This window comes from Rattus norvegicus, chromosome X (assembly GCF_036323735.1).
Source record: "Rattus norvegicus strain BN/NHsdMcwi chromosome X, GRCr8, whole genome shotgun sequence".
Classification (NCBI taxonomy): Eukaryota; Metazoa; Chordata; class Mammalia; order Rodentia; family Muridae; genus Rattus; species Rattus norvegicus.
In genome coordinates, this window is record NC_086039.1 from 21,993,387 (window position 1) to 22,015,426 (window position 22,040).

Below are 22,040 nucleotides of genomic sequence, written 5' to 3' on the forward strand. Positions count from 1 at the left end.
AAGGGGTGGATGGTTCAGTGGGGGAACAACCTCATAGACGATGGGATAACGGGAATGGAATAGTGGGTTTATGTCCTAGAAACAGGGAAAGGGGATAACATTTGAAATGTAAATAAATAAATAAAACCTAATCAATAAAAACAAAAAGAAAAAAAAAGAAGCTTTGAATTCTCTCCCCTAAATAGAATATCTAAATCATGAGTTTGCCACTTCCAAGTCTCAGGGATTATAGGGAAGAAGGGATGGAAATCTTATAAAAGTCTGAGGTGGTGGGATCTTTGTAGTGAAAATTCATTTCCTGAACAATGCAGAACTGTTGCCCACATGAACTCAGCAGTAGCTGTGACTGCATGCAAAACACCTACACAAGATTACACCATGAAATATCTCAGGACAGACTGGGAAGCAGTTCATGAATGTACACCCCTAGCTGAGGAACTATTAGCAATTAATGGTTATTGGGGAAGAATTCAATTTCTTTAGGGAGTTGGCTTCTGAGAGGAAACCCATGCTCCAGTAGATGTTCTTAAACCCATGCACATACAACCAGGCTTACATGTATTCAGAGGTATGTGGAAAAATGCATGATGTTGGGAGAGAAAGTTGGAAGGAGGAAGAAGAAAATTTGATGGTAGATTTTATCAAATCAAATTATATGCATGTGTGAAATTATTGAAAGGTAAAACTCTTTAAAAGCTCTTGGCACCAAGCCAGATGATCTGATTTCAAACAGATCCCATGTGGTACAAGTTAAAAAAGTTGTTTTTCTACAACTAGTTGTATCCTGACTACCATATATAGTCCATAATATGTATCTACATGAAGACACACAGAGAAAGAATATGTTAATAATTTTTGAAGTTTATTGAAAAATACATTAGTTTTTTCATTCAATGCTCTTTTCAAAATTCATTTATTCACTTTACAACCCAATACCTGGAATTCCTCTTCTCCCAGTACCTCCCTCATGCAATTTCTGTCCCATCCCACTTTCCTCTGGGTGTCCCTCCACCACTAACACAACACCTTCCCCTCCCTGCACATCCTTTCCCACTGAGGTCAGATAAAGCTGTTACAGAACCCACAGGCAGACATGAAACAGGCTCAGGAGCAGCTCCTGCTCCAGTTATTGGGGGACCCACATGAAGACTAAGCTGCTTATCTGCTACAAATGTGCACGGGGCCTAGGTCTAGCCTGTGATCACTCTTTGGTGATTTAATCTCTGGGAGCTCCCAAAGGTACAGGTTAGTTGACTCTGGTGGTCCTCCTATGGAGTCTCTGTCCTCTTCGGGTCCCTCAAACACCTGCCAACTCCTCCATAAGACTCCTCGAGCCCCATCTACTGTTTGATTGTGAGTCTTTGCATCTCTTTCCATTGGTTTCTTGGAGCCTCTCAGAGGACAGTTATGCTAGGTTCCTGTCTGCAAGTATAACCAAGTATCAGTAATAGTGTCAGGGATTGGCTCTTGCCCATGGGATGGATTTCAATTTGAGGCAGTTATTGGTTGGCCATTCCCTCTGTCTCTGCTCTCTCTTTGTCCCTGTACATCTTGTAGGCAGGAAAAAAATTGGTTGAAGGTTTTCTGAGTGGGTTAGTGTCCTTATCCCTCCACTGGAATAATGCAGAACTACCTGGCTACCGGAAGTGGTCACTTCAGGATCCATATCTCCCACTGCTAGAAGTTTCAGCTAGAGTCAGTCCCACAGACCCTCTGGAGACTCTTACAAGCCCAGGTCTCTGGCAAATCCTAGTGATTGCTGCCACAACCCCCTGCTCACCTTCCTTCCCATTCCTTTGCTCTCCTTATATATTGTTGCTCCCTCCCCACCCTGCTCCCCACACTGTTTCCTCTTCCACTCTGTTTCCTCTTCCTTCCATTGACCTCTGATATCTAATTTGTTTCCCCTTTGGAGAAATATTCAACCATCTTCCCTTGGGCCTGCCAGCTTATTTGGCTTCTTTGGTTCTATTGATTATATCATGGCTATCCTGTATGTTATGGGTAATTGTAGACAAGATCACTTCACAGAATAACTTATGTTGAAAGAATTTATCAAATTACAAATATCTTTTATATATACATGTAGATAAAGCTATGTGAAATGGGTCTGCTTCACATTAATACATAGCAAAAGACACACAGAATAAACTTTAACAAAATAACACAAGAAACAAATGTCCTGAATAATTTTATGCATATAATGTTTGTACAATGAGGACATTATATGATTTAGAGGTGGAGTACTTTACTATTTTTCACATCTAGAAATATTTCTCTGTTAAATATTTGCATTAAATAAGTGCAAAAAAGCTTTGTTAATATTGTGATTCAGTTAATTTAGTTCACTGTAAAGAGATAAGTCAGGAAAAAATTGGGAATGTCACACTCAATAGATCTAGCCAATAGTGTGTGTAAACACCTATTTAGGTATAAATTCTCATATATATATATATATATATATATATATGTTATTTTGAGACAGTTTAATTTTAAAAATTTTGATATAAATGGTACACCTGACCATGAAACATTTTCTCAGACAATAAAGCAAGACTGAAGACTACTGAAAATAATTAAGCTCCAAGAAATATATGATTAAAAAGAACTAGTAACTATCATTAATTAAATAGCTGGTATGAACAGCCATGTAATAAAAGAAAAGAATATTTAAGAATAATATTCTAAAATAGCTCAAACTAATTATTTCTGAAAACCAGAATGGGAGTAAAGGTATACTGAAATGAAGCATTAAAACACTTTTTAGACATAGTTTCAAGGAAGTAGTCAGCCATAGTGTGATGTTGGCAGTCAGGTGACATAACAATTGTTGCTATAGCAACATGAGTAGTATGAATGTACAGAGAAGTATCTGCTCAGTGTTTCTAGCCACTGGCCAAGGGGGCAGAAGCAGAGGTAGACTCTAGAAGTTGCACATACCTTGAGAGCTGCCATATGGCAGCACGTACAGTCTATTAAACTGGAGTGGATGAAGACTAAGATAATGGGCCTGGTCAGGTAGACTTTTAACATTTGACCCAAAATTCTTTGTTTCTCATTTGAGGCAGTGGTTGAAATTGAGATGTTTATTTGGGGGAAATTGAAGTTGGGCTTTGAGGTACACATAGACTTCCTGTTTGACATGTTTCCTCCACTGCCTAGTGCCACCTGCTGCAGAATGTGAGTCCATCAGAGTAGTACTGACTGGTACTTTCATAGACAAGACTTTAGATTTCAGTATTGGCACAGGGCTGTAAAGTAAGTATCAAGATCAGTTAGTGAATCGCATATGTCCCTCTCCCTTTGAAAACTTTTCAGGAAACGAGGACCAGATGACAACGAGGATGAAAACCACCATCCCCCTCATTCTAAGAGAACAAGGAAGGACCAGGCCCTACAGGATCCTCGTGCTATGGAGGTAGGTACTATGGCCATATAACTGATGCTTCTGACTCACTGCTCACAAGTGCTGTATTCATTTCCATCCCCACAATGACAAGGGAACCTTCCCAGATGTCCTCATGAAAGCCTTCTCATGGGCTGTAGTGGCTCAGAGCCAGAGCAGGGCTTTAAGTGTTGTCTCAAGCATGGTGTGACTGTTCAGTAGAACACAGAGAGGGTTGACAAGGAGGCTTTCCTAAGCACAATCAGGGGGGACTGAGTCACAGAAATTTCTCCACTGCACAAATGGGGCAGAAAATCACACCCTACCTGATATGGTTAGGACAGATATAAACTTGAAAAACAGAGCACTATGATAGTAGCTAGCTACAATGTCCTTCCTGTTCCTCACTGGAAAAAACTGAAAGCAAACTGGGGGTGTGTGAAGGCATTTTGGAAAGCTTTAGTGATGCTGTGCTGAAGAGCTGGCACTTCAACTCTTGCAGTCTTAACATGAATAGCTAATATTGGGTAGTTATAACAGCCGGCTTTGAATGGAAGAATAACATGGTGAGGAGGGAGCATTATAAAGCCTTTCTGGACATGTCTCACCAGGTAATGAGTAAGTATGGCTCACTTTTACCTTTCTTGAGAAAGAGAAAAAAGGTTTATTAACATGTACCATTCCTCCCTCTAGGACATGAACACAGGTAGGTTTTGGATAATATGTACCTAGATTCTGGGTGCTAGGCCTAACTCAGCAATGAATTTGGGCTCTTGAGCAATATAATGTCCTGTTGCATACAGTCACCAAAGTACAAATACTGGCCTTATTTTTCAAGATCAGCATCTTTAGACAGTTGCATGTAAATGCGCTCCCTGGGTGAAAGGTATGAGAGATGGTGGTCCAAAACAGAAGCTTGGAAATGTCTGTGTGTGTCTATATTGCTGATAAAGAACAATGGCTTCCTAAATTTCCCCCCAATTACTGAGTAGAACAGACCATGGAGAGTGTAAGGCAAGGGTGTAGATTATACTAGTACAGATACCACACCCTTACTCTGCTATTGATCACATGTCCTCATGCTCAAGTTCCAAGGAAGAAACAGCAACAAGACAAATGAGAGAAATAATTGAGGGTCTCACATATACTTCAGTTAGGCTTCTGTGCATGCTCATTTCCACCAAATGTTGGGTTAATAGACATTTGTTAGTCAACAAGGTAAGTTCAGGTGTCTGAGAGAATGTTTGGTAAACTGCTTCATTTCTTTTTGGTGTTGGTGGTTTGTAGCCTTGCTGGTGGGCTTAACCATCAGCCTGATGGGACGTCGAACAGCCTGAGAGAAGAGTTTCATTTTAATAATATTTTTTATTTTTTGAAATTTCCTGCAAGGCGTAGATACCATATGCCTTGATAATATCTATCTGCAGCCTCTCCTTGCAACTCTACACCAGCTGCCTCCCAACACCTGTCCTTCCAACCTTCATGTCCTTTTTATTATATACGAATGTTCCTATTTAAAGCACTGTGTTCACTTAGTGCTACTCAAGTGCCCAGAACTGTGGGGTCACTCACAGAGCCACAGGTCACTGACCTGTGGCCATTACACAGAGAGAAGTGACTCTTCTCCAGGAAACATCAGCTGTCAATAGTGCCTCAGCTAGAGATTTGGCCACCAGTCTCCTTCTGGGACATTTACATGCCTTGTTCAGGTCTTGTGCAGGCAACCACAACTGTGAGACATGCATCAGCCATACCATCACCAGAGGACAGCATTTCACAGTGTTCCTACCTGTAATCTGGCTCTGACATCCGTTCTATCTCTTAGTCAGCAGTGTTCCTGAGCCTTGTGGCAGGAGCAGGTGGATGGATATGTCCCATCTGTGGTTGAGCACTCACAGTTGTTTAGTGTAAAAACTTTGGAGAGTTATGTGTTTCTGCATTGACCACTATTCCTTGCAACTAAAAGTTTCTCTGATCTGTGTGGGGGAGAGCAATATAGATCCATGGATGTGAACATAAATATTTACAAGGCAATTTAACAACACAATCACTTAGCAGAAGAACAGTAAGTATCCCCCAGCACCATGCAGGAACTATGGACTCAGTAACAGTAGGGATAGACCATCTTTACAATGCCAGCCATCCACTTACTCATGTGGCACAGCCCTCAGATCCAATCAGGAGAACACTTGCTTAGCCCCAGAAACAGAATTGCCAGTAGTACACCAGTGTACTCATCATGCCTGCCAGGACAGTATTATAGCATATAGGGTCCATCCATGGGTAAGACATGACATTTTCTCTCATGAGAGCCATCATAACACCTTCTGGGTACTGTGAACACTAGTTAGCTGGGAGTGTTTTATGATGAGTTCAAGACTGATTTCCCTAGGCCCACTAAGAAAACTGTGTAGTGTCTCAGCTACAGGGTCCAAGCCAGTGGCAATAGTCTGTATCCTTATGTCGCTGCTCCAACCAGAGGGAGCTAAATTGTTTCTGGTGCTGAAATTTTTGTTTATTGAGTTGTGGCTTCCAGGTATAAGTTTGTTCACCCACATACAGTATACCTGTTCATATTTTTTAAAAATAGTATGAATGACTTCATTTCCCAATCAGAACAGTTTCGTAAAGCTTTTTCATTCATTCTTAGTTTTGCTTAACATGGCCAAATTCAACCTCCTTTTCCCATTCCTACTTAAGCTTTTTGTTCTGGTTTTTTTCCCAGACAGGGATTTTCTATGTAGCACTGGCTGTCCTGGAACTCTTTGTAGATGAGGCTTCCTCTGCCTCCTGAGTGCTGGGAATAAAGGAAATTACCACCATCACCCAACCCCATTTAAACCTTCAGCCTCCAGTATTCCTTCACATTCTTTCTTGGCACCTGTGTTCCCTTGCCTCCTTCTTTCTATATTCTTTCCTTGTGGTAGAAGACCATAGGTTTTCATGCAGCTTCCTTCTGCATACATCATTTTGGTTGACCCTTACCTTAAGGCCACCTTTCCCATCACTCTACAAACTGCTTAACCTTTATGATACCAGGATTTCTCCTCTCTACTTGGATTTTACCGTGCTCTGCTCTTTCTACCATGTCATGCAAACTTCCTCTGCCAAATGGCCTCTTTCTACTTTCTTGGGTTCTACTGGGATTTTATGATAATCACAGAAAACATTTGAATCAATGTCCCATATTTGAGAGAAATCAATGTGGTGTTTGTCCTTAGGGTGACCTTACTTAAAGTTTTTCTCAGTTCAACTTATTGACTTTCAAATAGTCTTAGTGAGAAAAAATTTTTTTAATCAGATTAGAGTGTGTCTGTGGGGGTCATTTTGATTGTGAGTGCATTTAGAAAGACACAACCCATTGCAGATGGTGCCACTCCCTGTTCAAGGCATTCAGAATGCATAGGATAAAAAGAAAAGCAACTATAAGGAAACAAGAAAGGGAGCCAATAAGGATCGCTGTGCTGATTCTGTTTCTACCCTTGAGTGTAGGTGAGATGCTTTCAATGTTCTGCCTTGAGTTTCCTACAATAAGGTGAAAACCTGAAGCTGTAAGCCAATTAAAACTTTCTCCCCTTAGCTGTTCTTGCTTAGGGTATTTTATCACAGTAACAGAAATGAAATGAGTATGGAGTCATTTCTGTCACAACAGATGTCCTCATACGATCTGGAAGACAGAACTTCTGGAGGGAGACATCAATGGGCTCTGAGTCTTGACTATGAGTCAAAACCATGTCTCTGGTTGTATTGTGAAACCCTAAGCAAAGGGGTATCTTCTGAAATGACCGTAGAAGATACAGTTATTGAACTTGTGTATATGGGGACATGGAGCTTGCCAAATATGGCCTAATAGCTTGTAACCATATTAAGAAGTCTTGTCCATGGAGCATGCCAAAATATGGTAAGCAACCTCTTATTCAATTTCACATTAGAATATGAGTTGCTGACTGAAAATGAACAGGTCCACGTGTGTTGTACAAGTGAAGCCTACCTAATCATCTTTTGTTTGCTAGTTTGTTTAATTCCATTAACCCAGTTCAGACAGAGGATGTTATAAGACTTGTATCAGAGGTTGAATGTTTCCAATGAAAAACTGCTTAGAACTCAAGCTCTTGCCCAATTTCACCTTCTGGTCTTCAGAAAGCCTAGATGAGAACCCTACATATGCACGAAATCTCACATAAGAATGTCATTCATCCTTGGTTCTTTGCACAGTGGTAGTAATTCAACAGTCTGCTTCCTTGTCTGTAAGCGGGCATAGCCAATACATCATTTTGTTTCCTTTTCTAATTTTTCTTTTAAGGTGTAAGCTTTGTACTTGAGCAGGCATTCTGAAGAGATTTCTAAGAGCAGTCAGGACATGCTAAGAAACAGTTCTGTTGATGAAGATTTGTTCAGCCTGGAAGCATTTCAGGTCTTTATATTCTGAAACTCATGTGTAATAATGTGTAAGTCTTCATGTTATGAAGAGCACTGTAGGCAGTGAAAACATACACTTTTCAATCAAGCGATAAACAAATTACCAGTTGGTCATGCATTTTAACATTTCTTTAATTCAAGAATTCTTCCTGAACTTCATTCTCTTAGAACATTACAGAGTCTAGGCTTTATGACTGGGAGGACTATTGATTAAATTCAGATTGATTTTGAATCCAGAAAAAATTGCCATGGTGGGGTGTTGTAGACTGCTTTGAAGCATACTAAACACTCTTCCCAAGGTCTTGTTTCCAGCCACATAGTTTTTTCCTCCAATCCTCCTGTTGAGGTGAGGGGGAACTGAGTCTCAACAGAGATTTTCATTGGCATTGCAGCAGCATTGTTTGTTTAGTGACTTACAAAAAGAATCTTTCTTTGTCTATAAATCATTTGCTGTCCATGAGATGCAAAGTGAAGGTTTCAGCAAAATGAAATAGTGGTTTCCCATCTCAAGGTTTGAATAAGGATCACCTCTATAGGTCATGTATTTAAGTGCTTGATCCTCAGTTACTAAATCTGTTTGGGAAGGATTAGGAGGTGTGTGGTCTTGTTGGAGGACATGTATCATTGATGGTGGGCTTTGTGGTCTCAAAGGCCCTTGCCATACCATTCCTATTTAGGGCGCTTTCTCTGTCTCTCTCTGTCTCTCTGTCTCTCTCTGTGTCTCTGTCAGTCTCAGTCTCTGTCTCTGTCTCTCTCTCTCTCTCTGTCTGTCTGTCTCATGGTTGTGCCTCAAGTTCTAAACACTCAGTACCTGTTCAAGTGCCATACTTGCCTTTCTGCTGCTAAATATTCATCATAGTATTGTTAGTGTAACTACCCACCATGGTGGTCTTGGTGTTTAACTACCCATCGTGGTAGTCATGGTGTGTATCTATACTCTGCAAATATAGGCCTCAAATAAGCTCTTCTATAAGCTCCCTCTATCAAGGTGCACTCAAAATAATAGAAAGTAGCTAAGGCAACATAAAGGTACTTTTTCAGTCAATTATTCCTGCTGACGTGTACAAACTACACTTCAAAATTTCCAAACTACTTGAGTGATACAGACATTTCTGAGAAATCAGGGAGCATATTTTATATCAGTAAAACCACAACTTTATGGGCCTAGTTAGAAGAAATGAACCTGGAGACCCAATTTTATTAGTTCTTTGCTTTAGATTGATCTTTTTTTAATCTTTTATGGGATATTTTCTTTATCTACATTTGAAAAATTACCCCCTCCCAGTTTCACATCTGGAAACCCCTTATCCCATGCCCTACCCCTTGCCTCCATGAGGGTGCTCCCCCACCCACTCATCCCCTTCATCTCTCCTCCCTGCCCTGGCATTACCCTACACAGTGGAACCGAGCATTCACAGGGCCAAGGGACTCTCATCCTATTGATGCCCAACAAGGCCATCCTCTGCCACATGTGTGCCAGGAGCCCTGTGTTGCTTCAGGTGTCCTCTTTGGTTGGTGGTTTAGTCCCTGGGAGGTCTGTGGGGTTAGGTTAGTTGATATTATTGTTCTGCCTATGGGGTTGCAAACTCCCACACCTACTTCAGTCATTTCTCTAACTCCTCCATTGGGGACCTCTTTCTCAGTTCTAAGGTTGGCTGTGAGCATACACCTCTGTATTTGACAGGCTTTGATAGAGCCTCTCAGGCTCCTATCAGCATGTACCTCTTGACATCCACAATAGTGATTGAGTTTGACTGCATGTGGGATGAATCCCCATTGTGTGGCAGTTTATGAATGGCCTTTCCTTCAGTCTCTGCTCCACACTTTGTCTCTATATTTTCTTCTGTGCAAATTTTGTTCCCCCTTCTAAGAAAGACTGAAGCATTCACATTTTGGTCTTCCTTCTTCTTGAGCTTCATGTGATCTGTGAATTGTATCTTGTGTATTCCAAGATTTTGGGCTAACATCCACTTATCAGTGAGTGCATATGGGTGTTCTTTTGTGATTGGGTTACCTCACTCAGGATGATATTTTCTAGTTCCATCCATTTGCCTAAGGATTTCATGAAGTCATTGTTTTTAATAGCTGAGTAGTACTCCATTGTGTATATGCTGTGTGGGGGTTCCTGCTTCCCTGGATCCTGGGGTTCCCAGTTTCTCTGGGTGTTAGGGAAGTTGTTGTGGCCTCTTCACCTCTGATCCTGGGTGTGTTAGAGCACCAGGGCATCAGTCTTCCTCTGGGAGTTGTGGGAATGGGTGCAGAGCCAGGACAAGAGGTCTACTCAGGGCACTGGTTTAGACCAAAAGCAGATTAATTAAATTTATTACTCCTTTCTGTCTTTGTCTCTCACTTTTTTCTTCTTGTATGTCTTTCAGTTTGTCTATCTGTCTCTCTGTCTGCTTGTGTCCCTGCCATAAGCACATCTGCCTCTCTGTCTCTTTCTATTGGCAGGTTCTTGATACATAGCTGGGGTGGGCCTGGAACTCAGTATGTAATACAGACTGGCTTCTGGATCCTCTTATCTCAGCCTCCCACATGCTGCAAGCATAGGTATGTGCTCACATGCCCTGCAAGTAACTTATCTTATAAAAACAATTTTGTGATTGTGATCATCTCTATTCAAGATGCTGAAGTTGTAGAAATATCGATGAAAAATGCTTTAATAGTGATGTCTGTATACAACAGACTTACAATTGTTATGTTTCAATCAGATATTGGAGGCTTGCCATCCATTCTTTTCTTCTCAATGATTCTGAAGAATTTCTTTCTGGACTGTGAGGTTTCCTGTAAGATGTCACAGGCATAGTCTCAATTGATTGAATTTAAACTGACTCTCTTGCTAAAGAAGGGCATGTCCTTGACATTCTGATCTTCCTAATCCACCTGGCTTTATAAGAGTGCTGTTCAGTACCTGGTTCAAATTGCCCAGCACACCATCTTCAAAAGACAGAGTGCAAACCAAATATGCTGTCATTTGTGATGATTTCTCCCATGGCCATATTGATCAGAATAATCCAGAAATAAAAAACAAAACAAAAACCAAAAATGAAAAACAACCAACAGGAAATATATAAGGGAACCCAGAATGTATGCAACGTAGTTTTTTTCCCAATGTGATATCTTACATGGTCTTTAAGTATTTGTAAGTAAAACATATGGTAATAGTGCTTTTATGTAAAAATAAGTAAGTAAATAAATAAATGTAGTGCTACATGTAGAATTTTGCTGTAGGACTTATAAGGTTATTCATCCTCTAGTTTTCTTCTGAAACTACTTTCACATATGTAGGTAGCCCTTAAATCCACTGATACCCATTTCCCAGACTCACACATAGGTTCTTTGGCTTCAGTGTCTCTCATAGCCAGTCTCGGAATACATGAGTCTCATTGCATGAATACTGTTATTTGATACTTGTAGGTGATGTACTGAGCTGAGGAGATTAACATGACCTGAGAATGGTGTCATGTCTTTGATTCAGTCATTATTAAAGCTACCTTTGGGAACAATGAATATCGAAGTCATAAAAACTAATATTGTTCAATATTTTAATTAGATTGCATTCCTTGTGATCACATCCTCTTGCTTTGATAGTCCTCTGATGAAAGACGTTGATGTGTATGTAAGGATGAGTGTTTGTTCCTGTACCTAAAGATATGGAACCCAAGGTCCCAAGCATGCTAGGAAAGCATTTTAGCACTGACTTACACTCCTACTCAATAGAATTCCAGAATATGACTCTGTTTGGAGATCTCACATAATATGGCCAACATCACAGAATGAAGTTATTTCAAGAAAAGACACTTTTAAGAGCAAACAAAGAAACACATTATAGTAAGCCAACAAATTGGAGACCAATGGTTGTTTGTCATCAAAAATGCTGATGTCACTTACAACTTTTATTAAAAAATATCAGACATTTCAAGATATGAGAGGAGTCTTGAATTGCTGTAGGAGAAACATATCTGTCTGCTCTCATAGATAAGTATGGAAAGACCCCATTATTTGTAGGTAAGGGTGTGTGCCCATATGTGTGAATGGAGTATTTCCCATTGTTCATTTGCCACATGCACACTTGGAATTGCATTCCATCTTACTTGCTTGGTCCCAATCCCTATCTCATTCTGCCCAAGTGATTGCTGCTTGATCACAGAGGATGGGAACTTCCCCGATGCAGGTTATTGAAATGCATGGTATAAATTGGGCCAGCACATATGTGCAGGAATTTGGAGCAAGAAAGCCCCTGTTCAAACTTGTTCTCTGACACTTCCTAGGGACTGGTCTTTGGGCCCACTGGAGACCTATTTCCTCTTCTGTCAAATGGATGCTATTAAACCCCTCTTCACCAACAGGGCTGTTATCAGAAGGGAATGTACTGCCCATGTGATTGTACATTATGGACTGTGAAGTTTTTTGTAGACTGTGATGCCAGTATTCTTCAAGCTGCACAGGAAATGATGATAGCATCATAATAGTCATCCTCCTTCTGTCTTTCTTCCAGGCGACAAGCAGTGGAAATAGAAAGAACCAAACCAACATCAATAATCCCAACCATGAGAGAGTGCCCGAAAATGACGTAAATCAGAGCACTGCTAAATTAGACTCCAGTATCCCTGGGTTGTCCCAAAAGGAGGAGTATGAAGTCTGCCAAGACCAAGAATCTTACTCACACATTAACAACATCTTGAAGGAGGCTCATTTTTATAGCCTCCAAAAGAGAAGACATTCTCTGAGCTGAAGGCTTTGGCATTCTCCTTGTTGGTTAATATATTAAAAACCAACGGCATTCATGCAAAGCACTCTTGGCTTTGTCTATATTTTTTAGTTAAAGTTCAATTGGCATTGTATTCTTTTTTTTATTAACTTGAGTATTTCTTATATACATTTCGAGTGTTATTCCCTTTCCCGGTTTCCGGGCAAACATCCCCCTGCCCCCCCTCCCCTTCTTTATGGGTATTCCCCTCCCAACCCTCCCCCCATTGCCACCCTCCCCCCAACAGTCTAGTTCACTGGGGGTTCAGTCTTAGCAGGACCCAGGGCTTCCCCTTCCAGGCATTGTATTCTTTTGATGTTTTGTTTTACCATAGCAATTTGAAAGGGTCATTCATCACAATTTGACATGTTTCCTGTCACATTTGATGCCTTATTCATGTGAAAATAGCAGCATGAGGACTTTTCCTGAGACTGAATGTATTACAAGTCCAATTCAGTTGTTTTTCAAGTTGCTCATTTAGGGTGTCCATGTTAAATGTAGTTTTAAAATGTGATTTCCTTATTTTGAAAAATTAAGTGGCCTGAAAAAGTTTGTGTGTATTTCCTTGAAATGTAAAAGAACAAGCAATGGAGAAGCCAACAACAAACCAATAATAAGTATTGGCAAGAGGGGAAATGTGGGTGGTGTGTTCTCATTCTGATATGAATGTGGCCTGATCCTTGGAAGGGAAATATCTACAGAAATCCTTCTCTCCCTATACTGCTGCAAATGTCAGTCCATTTAGGCTATTAACTTGAATGAAGCCTGTGTCTGGTAACTGCATTCTTTGTATTCCAAGGGAGAAGCCTTCTTCCTTTAATGCTCTTGTGTATGCCCTTCAGACTTGTGACAAGCACTTATAATTCAGTCAGAGAAGTGCATAGCAATGCTGTGTCTTAAGCACAAAATTTACAGTTCTATCTATTATGTCTAATGTTGATAAAATCTAAGCTATTGCAAATGTTCAACTTTCATGCATATTTGAGCTTTCTGTCCTTTTTTTTTGTTATTGAAGACCAGCCTTAGTTTGTAGTTATCTGATAGGATGCTTGGGATTATTTCTATCTTTCTGTATCTGTGACCTATTATATGGACAATTTTGGAGAAGGTACCATGAGGTGTTAAGAAGAAGATGTATCATTTTGTTTTAGGATGAAATGTTCTATAAAGATCTGTTAAGTCCATTTGTTTCATAACTTGTTAGTTTCTCTGTGTCTCTGATTAATTTCTGTTTCCATGATCTTTCCATTGACGAGAGTAGCATGTTCAAATCTCCTACTAGTATCATGCAAGATGCAATGTGTGATTTGAGCTTTAGTAAATTTTCTGTTATAAATGTAGTTGCCCTTGCATTTGGAGCATAGATATTTAGGATTGAGAATTCATTTTGGTGAATTTTTCCTTTGATGAATATGAAGTGTACTTTTTTATCTTTTTTGATGACTTTTGGTTGAAAGTTGATTTTATTCGATAGTAGAATGGCTAATCCTGCTTATTTCTTTAGATCATTTGCTTGGAATGTTGTTTTCCAGCCTTTTACTCTGAGGTAGTGTCTGTCTTTGTCTATGAGGTGTGTTTCCTGTATGCAGCAAAATGCCGGATCCTCATTATATATCCAATATGTTAGTCTATGTCTTTTTATTGGGGAATTAAATCCATTGATGTTAAGAGATATTAAGGATTAGTGATTGTTGCTTCCTGTTATTTTCTTTGTTAGAAGTAGAATTATGTTTGTGTGTCTCGCTTCTTTTGGTTCATTGCAAAGAGATTACTTTCTTCCTTTTTCTAAGGTATAATTTTCCTCCTTGTTTTGGAGTTTCCTATCTATTATCCTTTGTAGGGCTGGAATTGTAGAAAGTTATTGTGTAAATTTGGTTTTGTCATGGAATACGGTTTTTCCATCTATGTTAATTGAGAATTTTGCTGGATATAGTAGCCTGGGCTGGCATTTGTGTTCTCTTAGGGTCTGTATGACATCTGCCCAGGATTTTCATAGTCTCTAGTGAGATGCCTGGTGTAATTCATTTGGTCTGCCTTTATCTGTTACTGAACAATTTCCCTTACTGCTTTCATACTCTTTCTTTCTGTTTTGCATTTGGTATTTTGACTATTATGTGATGGGAGGAATTTCTTTTCTGGTCCAATCTATTTGGAATCCTTTATGCTTACTGTATATTTATGGGCATTTCTTTCTTTAGGTTAAGGAAGGTTTTTTTTCTGTAATTTTGTTGAAGAGATTTACTTTTCCTTTAAGTTGGGAATCTTTATCCTCTTCTATACTATTATCCTTAGGTTTGATCTTCTCATTGTGTCTTGGATTTCCTGGACATCTTGAGCTAGGAGCTTTTTGTGTTTTATATTATCTTTGATGATTGTGTCAATGTTTTTTATGGTATCTTCTGCACCTGAGATTCTCTCTTCTATCTTTTATATTCTGTTGGTGATCTATGACTCCTGATCTCTTCCCTAGTTTTTGTATCCCCAGGGTTGTCCCATTTGTGCTTACCTTTCATTTCTATTTCCAATTTTAAATCCTGGAAGGTTTCATTCATTTTCTTCACCAGTTTGTTTGTATTTTCCTGTAATTTTTAAAGGGATTTTTGTGTTTCCTTTTTAATGGCTTCTATTTGTTTACTTGTGTTGTCCTGCGTTTCTTTCTTTCTTTTTTTTATTAACTTGAGTATTTCTTATTTACATTTCGAGTGTTACTCCCTTTCCTGGTTTCTGGGCAAACATCCCCCTAATCCCTCCCCCCATTGCCGCCCTTCCCCAACAATCTCATTCACTGGGGGTTCAGTCTTAGCAGGACCAAGAGCTTCCCCTTCCACTGGTGATCTTACTAGGATATTCATTGCTACCTATGCAGTTGGGAGTCCAGGGTCAGTCCATGTATAGTCTTTAGGTAGTGGCTTAGTCCCTGGAAGCTCTGGTTGCTTGGCATTGTTGTTCATATGGGGTCTCGAGCCCCTTCAAGCTCTTCCAGTCCTTTCTCTGATTCCTTCAACGGGAGTCCCGTTCTCAGTTCAGTGGTTTGCTGCTAGCATTTGCCTACTTATTTGCTGTATTCTGGCTGTGTCTCTCAGGAGAGATCTACATCTGGTTCCTGTCAGCCTGCACTTCTTTGCTTCATCCATCTTATCTAATTGCGTGGCTGTATAAGTATGGGCCACATATGGGGAAGACTTTGAATGGGTGTTCTTTCTGCCTCTGTTTTAAACTTTGCCTTTCTATTCCCTGCCAAGGGTATTCTTGGCCCTTTTAAAGAAGGAGTGAAGCATTCGCATTTTGGTCATCCCTCTTGAGTTTCATGTTCTGTGCATCTAGGGCAATTCAAGCATTTGGGCTAATAGCCACTTATCAATGAGTGCATACCATGTGTGTTTTTCTGTGATTGGGTTACCTCACTCAGGATGATATTTTCCAGTTCCATTCATTTGCCTATGAATTTCATAAAGTCAATTGTTTTTGATAGCTGAGTAATATTCCATTGTGTAGATGTACCACATTTTCTGTATCCATTCCTCTGTTGAAGGGCATCTGGGTACTTTCCAGGTTCTGGCTCTTATAAATAAGGCTGCTATGAACATAGTGGAGCAGGTGTCTTTTTTATATGTTGGGGAACCTTTTGGGTATATGCCCAAGAGAGTTATAGCTGGATCCTCAGGCAGTTCAATGTCCAATTTTCTGAGGAAACTCCAGACTGATTTCCAGAATTGTTGTACCAGTCTGTAATCCCACCAACAATGGAGGAGTGTTCCTCTTTCTACACATCCTCACCAGTATTTGGTGTCACCTGAGTTTTTGATCTTAGCCATTCTCACTGGTGTGAGGTAAAATTTCAGGGTTGTTTTGATTTGCATTTCCCTTATGACTAAAGATGTTGAACATTTCTTTAGGTGTTTCTCAGCCATATGGCATTCCTCAGCTGAGAATTCTTCTTTAGCTCTGAACTCCATTTTTTATTCTTTTTTTTTTCGGAGCTGGGGATTGAACCCAGGGCCTTGCGCTTGCTAGGCAAGCGCTCTACCACTGAGCCAAATCCCCAACCCCTGAACTCCATTTTTTAATAGAGTTATTTGTCTCCCTGCTGTCTAACTTCTTGAGTTCTTTGTATGTTTTGGATATAAGCCCTTTATCTGTTGTAGGACTGGTAAAGATCTTTCCCCAATCTGTTGGTTGCCATTTTGTCCTAACCACAGTGTCCTTTTCCTTACAGAAGCTTTGCAGTTTTATGAGATCCCATTTGTTGATTCTTTTTTTCTTTTTTCTTTCTTTCTTTTCTTTTCTTTTTTCGGAGCTGGGGACCGAACCCAGGGCCTTGCGCTCGCTAGGCAAGAGCTCTTCTGCTGAGCTAAATCCCCAACCCCCATTTGTCGATTCTTGATCTTAGAGCATAAGCCATTGGTGTTTTGTTCAGGAAATTTTCTCCAGTGCCCATGTGTTCGAGATGCTTCCCCACTTTTTCTTCTATTAGTTTGAGTGTACGTGGCTTGATGTGGACGTCCTTGATCCACTTGGACTTCAGCTTTGTACAGAGTGATAAGCATGGATCGATCTGCATTGTTCTACATGTTGACCTCCAGTTGAACCAGCACCATTTGCTGAAAATGCTATGTTTTTTTTTTCATTGGATGGTTTTTGCTCCTTTGTCAAAAATCAAGTGCCCATAGGTGTGTGGGTTCATTTCTGGGTCCTCAATTCTATTCCACTGGTCTATCTGTTTGTCTCTGTACCAATACCATGCTGTGTTTATCACTATTGCTCTGTAATACTGCTTGAGTTCAGGGATAGTGATTCCCCGTGAAGTCCTTTTATTGTTGAGGATAGTTTTAGCTATCCTGGGTTTTTTGTTATTCCAGATGAATTTGCAAATTGTTCTGTCTAACTTTTTGAAGGATTGAATTGGTATTTGGATGGGGATTGCATTGAATCTGTAGATCGCTTTTGGAAAAATGGCCATTTTTAGTATATTGATCCTGCCAATCCAGTAGCATGGGCGGTCTTTCCATCTACTGAGGTCTTCTTCAATTTCTTTCTTCAGAGGCTTGAAGTTCTTACCATACAGATCTTTCACTTGCTTGGTTAGAGTCACACTGAGGTATTTTATATTATTTGGGACTATTATGAAGTGTGTCATTTCCCTAATTTCTCTCTCAGCTTCTTTCTCTTTTGTGTAGAGGAAGGCTACTGATTTATTTGAGTTAATTTTATACCCAGACACTTTGCTGACGTTGTTTATCAGGTTTAGTAGTATTTTTGCGTCATTATTCATAAGGGAAATTGGTCTGAAGTTCTCTTTCTTTGTTGGGTCTCTGTGTGGTTTAGGTATAAGAGTAATTGTGGCTTCATAGAAGGAATTCGGTAGTGCTCCATCTGCTTCAATTTTGTGGAATAATTTGGATGGTATTGGTATGAGGTCTTCTATGAAGGTCTGATGGAATTCTACACTAAACCCGTCTGGACCTGGGCTCTTTTTGGTTGGGAGAACTTTAATGACTGCTTCTATTTCGTTAGGAGTTATGGGTTTGTTTAAAGGGTTTATCTGTTCCTGATTTAACTTTGGTACCTGGTATGAGTCTAGGAAATTGTCCATTTCCTGCAGATTTTCAGGTTTTGTTGAATATAGGCTTATGTAATAGGATCTGATGATTTTTTAAATTTCCTCTGATTCTGTAGTTATGTCTCCCTTTTCATTTCAGGTTTCATTAATTTGTACACACTCTCTGTGTCCTGTCTTTAGTCTGGCCAAGGGTTTATCTATCTTGTTGATTTTCTCAAAGAACCAAATTTTGGTTCTGTTGATTCTTTGTATAGTTCTTTTTGTTTCTACTTGGTTGATTTCAGCTTTGAGTTTGATTATTTCCTGCCTTCTACGCCTCCTGGGTGTATTTGCTTCTTTTTGTTCTAGAGATTTTAGGTGTGCTGTCAAGCTGCTGTTAAATGCTCTGTTCTGTTTCTTTCTGAAGGCACTTAGAGCTATGAGTTTTCCTCTTAGCACAGCTTTCATTGTGTCCCATAAGATTGGGTATGTTGTACATCCATTTTCATTAAATCCTATGAAGTCTTTAATTTATTTCTTTATTTCTTTCTTGACCAGGTTATCATTGAGTAGAGCATTGTTCAACTTCCATGTATATGTGGGCCTTCTTCCCTCATTGTTATTGAAGTCTAGCTTTAGCCTGCGGTGGTCTGATAGGATGCATGGGATTATTTCTATCTTTCTGTATCGGTTGAGGCCTGTTTTATGACCAATTATGTGGTCAGTTCTGGAGAAAGTACCATAAGATGGTAAGAAGAAGGTATATTCTTTTGTTTTAGGATAGAATGTTCTATAAATATCTGTTAAGTCCATTTGGTTCATGACTTCTTCTAGTCTGTCTATGTCTCTCTTTAATTTCTGTTTCCATGATCTGTCCATTCATGAAAGTGGAGTGTTGAAATCTCCTACTATTATTGTGTGAGGTGCAATGTGTGCTTTGAGCTTCAGTCAAGTTTCTTTTATGTATGTAGGTGTCCTTGTATTTGGAGCATAGATATTTAGGATTGAGTGTTCATCTTGGTGGATTTTTCCTTTTATGAATATGACCTGTACTTCCTTATCTTTTTTGATGACTTTTAGTTGAAATTCAATTTTATTCGATATTAAAATGGCTACTCCAGCTGGCTTCTTCTGACCATTTGCTTGGAAAGTTGTTTTCCAGCATTTCACTCTGAGGTTGTGTCTGTCTTTGTTCCTGAAGTGTGTTTCCTATAGGCAGCAGAATGCAGGGTCCTCATTGGGTATCCAGTTTGTTAATCTATGTCTTTTAATTGGATAGTTGAGACCATTGATGTTGAGAAATATTAAGTAATAATTATTATTGCTTCCTGTCATATTCATATTTGGATGTGAGATGTTTGTGTGCTTTTCTTCTCTTTATTTTGTTGCCAAGACAATTAGTTTCTTGCTTTTTCTAGGGTGTAGCTTTGCGTACTTATATTGGGTTTTACCATTTATTATCCTTTGTAGCGCTGGATATGTAGAAAGAAAACGATTAGCTTTTTGCTTTTTCTAGTGTGTAGCTTTCCTTGTTATGTTGGGGTTTTCCATTTATTATCCTCTGTAGCACTGGATTTGTAGAAAGATATTGTGTAAACTCTTTTAACTGTCCATCAGTGGATTCAAAGATATGTGCTTTGTCTCTCAGCAATCAATGTAAGTATGACATCAGACTGGTTCTTTCCTGATAGTGGAAAGATACAAGTTGGTGAAATAGCACACAGAGACAACAAGCTGGTAAGTTACATACTGAAACTGAACACATGCATCCATAATCCTTGGTGACAACCTCTTTACCGACAGTTGATGTAGTTGTATCCCTGTGCCCTAACTGGGCCATGACTTTGCCATCACTCCTCTTATATTTTCGGTTGTGAGCCTAGCCATTAACGGCTGAGCCATCTTTCCAGCCCAGCCACCACTCTTCTTAAGTATGGTCAGTCTTAATCTCAGTTCCACCAGAGAACTACTAAAGGTGATAAACAACTTCAGCAAAGTGGCTGGGTATAAAATTAACTCAAATATATCTGTAGCCTTCCTCTACACAAAAGAGAAACAAGTGGAGAAAGAAATTAGGGAAGACACCCTTCATAATAGTCCCAAATAATATAAAATACCTCGGTGTGACTTTAACCAAGCAAGTAAAAGATCTGTACAATAAGAATAAGAATTTGAGGACATTATCCCGTTCCAAGCTCTGGGATGCTGAGTACAATTGAGTACACACATCTATAGAAAAATTGGCCAGAACCTATTTGAGATGAATAGTGCAAAATACAAGCACAAGTGAAGGGATGCCTGGTAGGAACTGAAATGCTCTCAGGTGCCTGCTCCCCCTCCAAGCCTGGCCACTGTTTTACAGGTAATGTACCCAAATCCTTACCCTTTCTCCATAAGGTTTGCTTCATCTATCAGGGTCAAGGAGTACCATTTTAGGCTCATCTGGTGGTACCCTGATCGGTACCTCAGACCATTCAACCCACTGTTGACAGCTGTGCCAGAGATACTGTTGATGTATCCTGCCCTGTGCTAAGCTCTCTGGACATGTATCATCTCATGTAACCCTCAGAAGAAGCCTGGGATGTGGCCCATTTCAAAGATGAGGTCCAGACAAAATGACATGAATAATCATGAGCTTTAATTTTTCTCTTCTCACCTCTTGTTACAGTCTGGCTTTTCCTGGCTGTACACATCCTTACCCTCGTCTAGTTATTCCACAAGCCTGCCCTTTCACTTTTCATGTGGGTCCAGGGCTCAGTGTGGCCTGTAGCTGAGACTAGACCTCCATGGATCCACTGCAGAAATGGGTTCCAGTGTCAATTTCTGTGCTCTCCTACATAGCCACTGTGAAGTGCTCACGAGACACTTATTGAAACAAATCCTCAACCTTCCTCTTCAGAAAATCTAAGCATGGGCCTCCGTGTCCTGAGCAGCAAGCCCCAGCCCCAGTCCCAGCTCAGATGTCCCTGCTCCTCTGTCAGAGGGGCTGTTTCAGCAGCAGGCTGAGGGGAAGAAGACTCTGTGGCAGCAGTACTGAGAGAAGCAGAGTTTTCCTCAGAGGAAGAAAGTCTTCCTGAGGTTCTCAAGATGCTGCCACTGGGATCACATAACACCTTACCTGCTTGAAAGTGATGTCAGAGCCTTTCTCTCAGGTGACTGAGCTCAGAATCAGCTTTGATGCCAGAGCCATGTGCAAAATATTGCTCGGATGAGTGTGGAGAGGAACACAGTTCCCAACCCTCCCTCGGAAATGCTGATGCAGGGCCTCAATGGCCTCATCCTTAGCCTGGGAGTGAACAGACCCGGCCCCCTACCAGAGGAGCCTCTGCCGCAACAGCAACCAGAGGACATGAGACAGCAGAAAAGCCTGAATATGTTCCAGAGGATGCTCATGTAGAGGATGTAAGAACATTGAGGTGCTGGCCCCCAAGAATAAATGTGAAAATGCATTTAGAAGGTGCTCCATTGCCATCTCGGGGGCACGGACTCCTCTAAGGTCAAAGCAGTCAGTCCACTACCACTGGATAAGTCCCAACATGTGCTATGATGGGAATTGTCCTTGAAAGATCTCAACTATTTTTCCTGTCTTTTCGCATGCTTTTATAGATGTGGTGCTTCACATTAGCCTATACAGAAGAAAACTGGGTACCAGTGATCCCCAAATGCACGTGATATAATTCATACACTGTGAATTTTCACTGTTTTTTTGCTTAAATCTTAACATCTTCCCCAAGTTCTTGTTGAAAAGAAATAATACTACATGTATATGTGTCTATCTATCTATCTATCTATCTATCTGTCTGTCTGTCTGTCTGTCTGTCTGTCTGTCTGTCTGTCTGTCTGTCTGTCTATCTATCTATCTATCTATCATCTATATCAATCTATCATCTATTGAGAACATATACATCCATATCTTTTCTTCATTTTAAATTTTCTTTATTCTTCTG

The 22,040-nt window shown here is 40.1% G+C and overlaps 1 protein-coding gene and 1 pseudogene across 1 annotated transcript; both read left to right on the forward strand.

Moving 5' to 3' along the window:
* Window positions 1–2,835: 2,835 nt before the first annotated feature.
* Window positions 2,836–12,600, forward strand: LOC102546830 (protein FAM104A-like). Its single transcript, XM_006238599.4, has 3 exons — window positions 2,836–3,018; window positions 3,319–3,418; window positions 12,303–12,600. Exons 1-3 carry the CDS (start codon window positions 2,990–2,992, stop codon window positions 12,537–12,539), a joined length of 366 nt encoding a protein of 121 aa, XP_006238661.1. The 5' UTR covers window positions 2,836–2,989; the 3' UTR covers window positions 12,540–12,600.
* A 7,869-nt stretch (window positions 12,601–20,469) lies between these two features.
* Fam156a-ps1 (family with sequence similarity 156, member A, pseudogene 1) lies at window positions 20,470–21,755 on the forward strand (annotated as a pseudogene).
* Window positions 21,756–22,040: the final 285 nt, after the last annotated feature.

What these genes read in the sequence shown, in the direction of transcription:
- LOC102546830 (XM_006238599.4), top strand. Translation starts at nt 2,990, where the DNA reads ATGAAGACTAAGATAATGGGCCTGGTCAG. An exon ending in AAGATAATGGGCCTGGTCAG is followed by an intron (nt 3,019 to 3,318) that starts GTAGACTTTTAA and finishes AAAACTTTTCAG; the next exon opens with GAAACGAGGACCAGATGACA. An exon ending in AGGATCCTCGTGCTATGGAG is followed by an intron (nt 3,419 to 12,302) that starts GTAGGTACTATG and finishes TCTTTCTTCCAG; the next exon opens with GCGACAAGCAGTGGAAATAG.